The 9,345-nt window shown below is 35.0% G+C and overlaps 1 protein-coding gene across 1 annotated transcript; it reads right to left on the bottom strand.

The window, feature by feature from the left end:
• Positions 1–1,322: 1,322 nt before the first annotated feature.
• Positions 1,323–2,756, bottom strand: LOC106655817 (40S ribosomal protein S7-like). Its single transcript, XM_014376380.2, has 5 exons — positions 2,673–2,756; positions 2,079–2,249; positions 1,812–1,993; positions 1,520–1,670; positions 1,323–1,436 (listed from the first exon to the last, which is right to left on the bottom strand). Exons 2-5 carry the CDS (start codon positions 2,247–2,249, stop codon positions 1,359–1,361), a joined length of 582 nt encoding a protein of 193 aa, XP_014231866.2. The 5' UTR covers positions 2,673–2,756; the 3' UTR covers positions 1,323–1,358.
• Positions 2,757–9,345: the final 6,589 nt, after the last annotated feature.

Raw genomic sequence — 9,345 nt, 5'->3', positions numbered from 1 at the left:
AGCCCTTGAAAAGCTCCAAACCGTAATCTAGTGATCCAATAATGTGAAGCAAGAGATTTTTCAATTTGAGAAATATATGGCACCATATACATTTTCTATTCTAAGAGTACCTTTACTGGGTCAAAAAATTAAAAATTAATTAATTAAACAAAAACATTGTTTTTTGTTTACTTTGACGTGAAAAATCATGATTTTGTGAAGCGTAAGCCATATAAATAATTATACCATTGAATTCAGCATTATTTGATCAAAAAATGTTGGAAGAACCTCCTTAAAAACATTTTTTCGATCACTCAAGCAGCCGGCCCCACGCAGATTCACGTTCAGCATCGACTTTTACATAGAAATTCCATGAAATAATTGACGCAACTCTTAATCGGACTTCTCAAGTTTTAGTTCTCTTATAGACAGAATTGCCAAAAATTAATATTATTAGTAACTGATATGTAAGTAATCCAATTAATACATTGTTTTTAACATTTGATTTTTTACTGCGTTAGAATCTGTATTAAAAAAAGGTTGTTGTCAAGCTTGTTATCATGCTGCAGCTCAAAATTGTATTGAAAGTAAATTATAACAAGCAAGAATTTTTTTTTGTATATCACATTCCAACTTGTACAGCTTTGCAGCACCAACTTTCGCCCAGAATTGAAAAAAAAACTGAGGCGTTAAGTTTCATGTATTATCGTTTTGCGACGTTTGGGAAACATTATTCAGCGACAATTATGTAATTCAATAAATAATTGGATTAATCTATTCAACAATAATACATGAGTTGAAATATTTAGTTTACATATTTCTAAGTGAAAGCCATACTCTAACTAAATTCTATACTAAAGCCTTACTCTATACTAAATTCTTGACAGATCGTATGATATTTTGCTCCTTAGAGGACTGAGTTAATAGTAATCTAACTGTGACACAAACTGGAATAAAAGCTCTAAACATTTCTAACTTTGGCAGACTTCTAGCTTTAGAATTTTTTTTGTTTTTGATGTACATTCACAAATGTATTGAGTAATTGGGACTGTAAAAAAATGTAAAAACATTCATCTTGATCCACAGTAATTTGATTAAAATAAATGAGACAAGAGATTTTCAATTGACTTAACGGAGAACTTTTTTTTCATTTTAACAAGTGTCAATTAATAAAATTATATTTCTGCTTTTATACAATAGACTATTTTTGAAAGAAACCTACAGAATTTCAACCATATAAATAAACAAATTTATTCACATATATAATTAAAGACTTTCACTTTCATGTAAATACATCAGTATTAGTTATGACTGAGGGTGAATCAATAATGAACTCAATAAAATATTCAATCAATAACAAATTTTTATTGATAATTTACTTAAACATATGATTCTGGGAACTCGAATGTTACATTACGGCCTGTGAGTTTCTTATAAGCAGCAGCAAAAGTATCAACCTATAAAAAATAAATATTTATTATGAGGATGAGTAAAAAAAATCAAAGCACTTTTCAATTATGAATTGAATAACTGATCATACCTTATGGTCAATATTGGTTTGTTCATTTTTATCCAAATGAACTTTGATGAGCTGTGAGCCATCAAGCTTTACACGTGTCCTCTTGCCAACAATCTCTACTGGGTAAACTAGGTCTTCCAACAGAGCATCATATACTGCTGTCAGGGTACGACTGCAAAAAGTAAAAATAGTTAATAAGCTGCAGAATGAATAATATTCAATAGGAATAAAATAAATGAAAAAATATCTTTCGATTTTAATATGCCATTTTAAATTTAAGAAAGGTACTGCATTAATAAATAGAAAGACTTACTTTCTTGGGCGTTTTTGCTTGTTTGCACTGCGCGTCTTCCTAGTTTGCTTTGGTAAAATGCGTCTGTCTCCAAGAAACATAACATGTCTGTTGTTAAATTTCTTTTCCAACTCACGAACCAGCCTAGTTTGAATTTTTTGTACTTGTTTCAGCTTGGGAACTGGTACATAGATGATTATGCACTATAAGATAATGAAATAATTTGCAAGAATTAATAAAGCTCAATAACTTAATTGATACTAAATAATAAAAATTATAAATATTCACTTTTTTGGTTCCAAGCTCAAGTTCTCTAGCCTTCGTGATGTAGATTTCACGTAGTTGATGTTTCAAATCAGAGTTGGCTTCCAATTCCACAAGAGCTTGAGAAACACTCTTCTCAAACTCATCGGGTTCAGCACCGCCGCTCTTGATGATTTTTGTATTTGTTGCAAGCATCTAAAAATATGCAACAAGTAAGTAAAATTGTCAAACAAGTATATGTCATTTTGAGTTAAGCAGAATATTTTAAGCAGTCTTCACTTCAGTTTGGCAGTGGAGGTTAGGATATAGAATAACATTTTTAAACTCATTGTAAACATTTTAATGGATAATTGTAAGTTTCAACAAAACACAGAACCAAACTTTGAAACTTATTTTGCACTGTAAAATTCAAATAATTGATAACAAGTAATAAACATTTGCTAGGTATGGGTTAGGAAGCACGTGGTGTCGTCGGCTAAAACATAATGAAGTACACAAAACAGTAATCCTTGGCACAATTTCCAATTTCGTTGCGTAATGCAATAAAGAGATATTTTGCAAATTTTCGCACCACTTCCATGTTAAATTTATTTAATAAAAGTTTCATTATCGTATTACCTTTGATGTTTGTTTGAAAGAGAAGCAAGAAAAGAATTTCGGGTAACGCGAGATTACCGAAGTTCAAGTTGTGACAGTATGACCGCTCAGTAACGTGTGGCGCGCGTAAGCGTAGAGAATTCGATTAAAAAAAAATAATTTCTAAAATTAAATGTTGCTGACTAGGAAATGATGGAAAAGTATCTAAAAATCAAATCATCACACCTGCTGCTTTGAGGTTCTTGAGTTGCTATAATGCATGTTAGCAATAAGAGTGACAGAGTCATAGTGAAATTTCACGATTTTCCAAACAAAACAAAACAAATTTTCCAACAACCAAGCTTTAATTTAAAATCGTAAACTTTAGGATTCATCACTTATTTTAAAAATTACATCGTGAAGAAAAAAAAGGTTATTGTCTTTATTTTTTGGAAATTTTAATTTCTCCTATAGAATTGTATTTTTTTTTATTTATTGTTTTTTAATTTGAGATGTGATTTTGAAAGGTACGTATAGGCAAGCTTGAATTCTAGATTAAAAACTTTAGGATTCCTAAATTATTCTAAAAATTACATCGTAAAGAAGACATTTTATTGTTTTTCACAAGATTTAAATATAAATCCTAAAATTGCTCGTATAATACACGCGAAAAAAGTACCCCAATCTTACTTTCTCTTCAATGATTCAAAATAATCATTCTAAAGCCCATTTACTTGATTTTTTGGATAATTCGGTTTAACTCATGTCATTATCGTCTGATCGATTTGAGTATTGTGATTTTCATTATAACGCTGTTCTTTCTGAAAAATATTGAGATAGTTTCAATTATTTATAAAGAATTTTTTTTAAATAATAAATTCTTTTAAAATGTTTCTTGCTGATGAGAATCTGGTAGCTATAACGGAACGTGAACAAAATGAACGCGTTCGAAATTTTATCGGAATAACATTTATTTTAATCATCACGATTCTGCTGGAGTAAAGCAATGTATGCACATTATTTTAGACTGTCCGTTATTTTCCGAATTGCTAAAATCCTCGCTCTCGCCTCTTGAGAGCTCATCTTTTGCGTCCCAGTTGAAGAAAATCACTGTCCAATCTGGATAAGTTAACTCTAGATTACTGGTAGACCCATTCAGTAACCAATACTTATGAGATCCCTCCCAGCGATTGTGCGCACATGATATGCTTAGAAAATCAAGGAAAAACGCATATTAGCATTGTTTGGCTGTGTTTTTCGATATTTTACAGCAAAGATAAGCGTTAACGATCATCTTAGATATGGCGATGGTAAAGTAAAGATTAAGACCTTTAATTTGGTAGTACTAAAATCTATCTTCGTTCATTAGAACCAAAGTTACAGGTGTTTAAAGTTTGATTGAAATATCAAGTATCGAATATTCGATATTCTTATGTCTACACTATCTAGAGTTGATTTATCGAGATCGGAAAGTGATATTCTTTTATTGTAACGCAAAAGATGATCTTTAAAGAGGTGAGAGCGAGGATTTGAGCAATTCGGGAAATAACGGACAGTCTAATGCACAATTTTCGTAGAAAAAAAATATGATGATGCAGCATTGCTTCGTGACCATAAAACGTGTCGAATTGTTACTTTTCCATGTAAGAAATGACTTTTTCGTGCAAGCGATCGGCTTAAAAACAATGAAATCTGAATTTTTTTACCACTCATGAAATTTTGGGCAAGTAGCACTGCAAAAAAAATATTTTTAATTTCAATTTCATACAACGTATTGTGAAAGATATTATCATGCGACTTTTGTCCATTTTTTCGACGTTATTGCTGAATTTAATCAGTCACCAACTTGTACATACCTTAACGCAGAGTAAATTGGATGAAGAAATATTGACGGGCTTTTTGAGGGGCCAAGAGGAATTTGACGAACTTGAAAAAAATAGTGATTTACATCAAGAACTGATACTGCTCATGGGAAATTCAAAAGCGAGGGAGGACTTTTTCAATGATCACGCCTCCGAAATCGTTGATTTGACCGTCAACGTAACAATTCTACCGCACTTGATGCTGAACACTCGAACAAAAACCGAATTTTTGGATTTTTTCATCATGGAGGAGGAAATTGAATCAGTCCAGCATATTCCGAGAGTTTATTTTACTAGAAAGATTGTCAACCTGGTAAGCGCAGTAAAGTTGCTCCTTCTCGTTGATTTTCCTTCATTCGATAAACAGATTGACGCTCTCTTGCAAAAAGCCGCTGAATCTTTTAGGGACGTGAGAAAATTCCTAAACGGCATCGGTCTCATAGTGACGCAAGTTCAAAACGAGCAGCAAATTCAAAAGGTGAAGGACAATTTGAAAAACCTCGTCAAGTCGCCTGAAAGATCCAACAAAATTGCCTCGATCATCGATGCTTTACACGTTAAAAACGAGGGAATGGAGGATTGGAATAGATTGGGATTTGTCGAGAGTCCAAGCAGTAGCTCGTTGGAGATTTATAAAATAAAAAATCTGGAACGCATGATCTACAAGTCGATTGTTTTTACGAGCCATAATAGCAATGATATAATCTACACGCCATGCCAGAACAAGCCAAGAATTTGCGACATTCTGCTCGATCTACTGAGACGAAAATTGTCCGAGGGAATCATTCAGATCGGACAAGATATGCTCAATGTTCACGCATTGGTCGAAAAACAACTGCACGACTTGCAAAAATCTCTAGTGTACTTCTCGCACGCACTGGACAGTTACCACACTTTTTTTAGAACTGAAGAACTATCGAGAAAAGGGATAAAAAATCCTGGACAAGTGATCGAACGAATTGTCGAATACTCAAGAGCTGTGACTGCAGATTTATCCAACAAAAATCTCCAATTATCCGCCGACTATGCGAAATACTTAGTTTTTCTCAAAGGACCCAATGGGCCAGATGACAATTCATGGATTCTCGATCAGTTACTTCCTGTGCACAACTACTTAGAGACATCCAAACAGTGGTACCAATTTTTATTAAATTTAGATAAAAAAATTCTATCCGATTGGATGGTACAGAAAGATATTAGCCCATACAAGAATGTAACGTCGCAGCTGCTCGAAGAAATTGAAAAAGTCAAGCATAAAAAAGATTATGACATTACCGTGAGTTTGAACAATTTATTGAGCTCATTGCCGGAACAACAGGGCACCCAAAAATTTGAAAGCTCGAAAGTGACTCAGTTAGAAGTACCGAAATTAGTAGTATTAAAAAAATTACTGTCCGAGACGTTGATGCATAACGGCCCGAGCGTAAAGTGTGATACCGAATCGAAAAAATTAACAATCAGCGGTTCGTATGTCAAATTGAGCGACGTATCAAAATCCAACTGCGACAAGGCAAAATTCATCGAAGTCTTCGCTTTGAATAAGATATTTATCGATAAAAATTTGATCGAAGACGATATAAAAGTACATTTGGTGATTATCGCCCCATATTGGGATGTAATCGGCCAGGATCGATTAATATTTCTGTTCGGCGAAGAAGTAAATGAAAAACCAGGCCGACCAGCTGGCCATTTTTTGGGTATTGGTAGAATTTTTACGAATTCTTCAGATCTCCTCGTATCTGCAGAAGGTCAAGTTGAAAAATCAGGTACTGTAACAATAATTGGATTGGAGAAATCGAATCCAAACATAAATGTTATGGATCCAGAAGGGCGGATCAGCAATACCAGCATCGCTAGTTCGGAGAAGACCCCAAAATCATTCGGTCGATCCATAAACAGCTATCAATTATTTCTCAGAGGGCATCTGATGGGAAATATACGAGAGTCCCGTTTGGAAAGATTCTCCTGGCTTTTAGCTGATAGCGAAGCCATCATCGATTTGTACGATGTCCCAGGATTAATAGATGAATTTCGACAACTCGAGGATCAATTTTGGCAGCAGAGTCCCAAGATGTCTCTATTGCCATTTCATCGTTCCTTGTTAAATCAAATCAAAGGGTATGCGAAAAAACTTAAGGATTACAAGCAACTGACCCACGATAAAGTAAATGTACTTCGGTTCTTGTACACTGCTGCATTGAGTATAATCGTAAATTTGGAAAATAATGTCGACGCTTATTTGGTCGTTGACTTGGATACCTTTTTAAATTCGATCAAGCATGACGTTGACTCGGTACTAAAATTGAAAAATGCTCAGATTATCTATGGATATACAAGAAATTATCTTCAAGAATTTGAGATAAAAATTAAAGAAGCTCAGCATTATGTTACCGAGGTCATTTCCCCGGAAATACATAATACTATTATGAAATTGGACGAAGCAGTGGTCAAGTTAGTCGATGAAACTGTTGCGTTACAAGAAGCTGCTAAAAAGGAAAAGGAAGAATTAATCAAGAAACAAGAAAGTTTAACAAGTTCCATGATCTTGACCGCGGTATTCGGTGTAATAAAAGTGGCGAGTTTGTTTTTAAACTTCTTAGGTCCAATTGGAATGGCAGTGAGTATGGGCATTATTACACTCACTTCAATGTCCGAATCTTTGCTCGTCGATTCTTCAGGTGTCGATGAAAATGCTTTACTCAAGTTGCCCGGTGCGCTAAAAGAATCTCTGAAGCCAATGACATTCTATCTCAACAACAAGAAGGATCTACTCAACCAACAACTGACTGATGCCCGAAGTATGTTTAATGCCTTATCAGAACAAGAAAAGACCGATATCAAAGGCATCGAAAGGGAAATCAAAAATGCTCAAAATGAATTAATGCATGAAATCGGCCAAGGCAAGACACTCGATCCAGCCTCCGTTGAAAAAATGAATAACTTGAGGAAAAAGATTAAAGATTTATGCTCAGATAAAATAACAGAATTGGAGAAAAAAAAGCCACAAGTCGATTCCAAGGTGTCAAAACAATTAAAACTTGTCGGTCAGGTTCAGAATGCATTGAGCATTGTTGAAACGTCAGTAGACACCTATCAAAAAATCAAATCGCAGCAGAATAAAATCGACGCGGTCGGCGACCTAATTCGTAGAGCTGATCAGAAAATCGAACAACTGAAGCAATACGAGCAAAACATTTACGACATCATCGTTCCCGTTTGTAAAAATGTCGAAGCCAGTATCGATCGGGTGCAGGAACAGCTGGAGGGTAAATCCTCGGGAGCTCTTGTCATTAGCAAGTGGAAGATCCAGGGCGCCTTGAAAGGCGTTATGAATGAGATCAAAAAAATGACAGAAGGTTTCCAAGTGCAAGGAGAGTTTTTGGACATTTTCAATAAGGTCGAAGAAGGTATAAACGTCATGGTCGAGTTGTACAATATCATGGACGAGTACCAATACAAGGCCGAGCTCGGCAAGTTCATCGCCAACATCAACACTCATGCTTCCGCGGCAGTCGTTACGAACAATTACGAACTTAACGAGGCACTCAATGATTTGATGCTTGTGATCCAGAATAATGTCGTAATGCAGAATTACAAAGTAGCCGCCGAGGCTGTTAAGCGTAATGTCTTTCCATTCGCTCATGCCTTTTTCGCGTATTATAATTTGCCGGAGATTCTGAAGACTAACAAGACCGATGTTATAGTGACCTATGTTTTGAGCGAACTCGAACAACTGAAATATGAGCTTTTGAAATCTGACGCCAGGATCGACAAGTACGATCGTTTCGTGCATCAAAATATCGTTTTCAATGGTAGAAAGGGACGATCAAAGCCATTCTATACGTGGAAATACAACGAGCACAAAAATAATATCGGAAAATTATTACACGGACATAGAGTGACGCTAAAAGCTGATATAAAGCACGGATTCAAAGGCAACGCCGTAAAATTCAATAAAATCGGTATCAATTTTTCATCGCCAAATAAAACGATCAATCTGAAATTACGCAAATTGTTGCGAGGCTTCAGTATTACCATGATCCATTTAGGTCACTCATTTTATAGATGTGACGATAGAATATACATGATTCCGAGTGCCAATCAGACTATTGATTACTCGATGATCAAACCTCGTGGAAGCAACGTCCCAGCTACCACCAACAAAGTTTACGACAAAATAGCAAAAAATGAGCCTGTCCTCAGTCCTTATGCCACGTGGCAGATACAATTGAATGGCGCTAAGGATCGTTTCGATGAACTATCAAAGTACGGGGGCGAAACGATCGATTTGGTGCTCGAAGGTACAGGACAATACGTCGACTTGAATCTACCGGAAGTGTGCAACGAACAGCTCGATCGATACTACACACGGTGTAACAATCAAAAGGACGGCATTCAAGTCTACGAAAAAACTCCAGAGTTTAATTTGAAAAGTGTGCAGGGATTGATGGATGATTTCTGGATGCGAAGATGAAATGTTTCTAAAATCCTGCAAATAAATTGATTTTTCGATGCGCTGTTTGTATCTTTTTCATCAATTATTATACTTACAATTGTAAATATTTATTAATAAAAATACGAATTTTTAATTGTATTTTCTTATACTAAATACTTATACTAAATGAAAATTGAATTATTTATACAAATGAACCAATTACCATGAAAGGCCAAAATCCTCTCGACATTATCTAGCATAGATGCACAACGCAAGGCTCGATGGACCTTTTGGAAAGTTTGCGCAATTTATGAGAGATCCAGAAATTGAAGTAGTCCAGATATGCAAGTTGTTTATCTTCTTGTTCGGGTTTCATTTAAACCAAATCGTAGAACGACATACTCGGAATTATGAATGT

Source organism: Trichogramma pretiosum, unplaced genomic scaffold (genome assembly GCF_000599845.2).
Source record: "Trichogramma pretiosum strain Unisexual culture from Peru unplaced genomic scaffold, Tpre_2.0 scaffold49, whole genome shotgun sequence".
NCBI lineage: Eukaryota > Metazoa > Arthropoda > Insecta > Hymenoptera > Trichogrammatidae > Trichogramma > Trichogramma pretiosum.
The sequence above is the reverse complement of the archived record's forward strand: the minus strand, read 5'-3'. Positions and strand labels throughout refer to the sequence as shown.

Bases quoted from the DNA above. Each gene is read 5' to 3' on its own strand.
- LOC106655817 (XM_014376380.2), bottom strand. From the start codon at position 2,249: ATGCTTGCAACAAATACAAAAATCATCAAGAGCGGCGGTGCTGAACCC. The intron at 1,994-2,078 runs GTGAATATTTAT...ATTATCTTATAG, and splicing joins TTGAGCTTGGAACCAAAAAA to TGCATAATCATCTATGTACC. The intron at 1,671-1,811 runs GTAAGTCTTTCT...TACTTTTTGCAG, and splicing joins AAGCAAAAACGCCCAAGAAA to TCGTACCCTGACAGCAGTAT.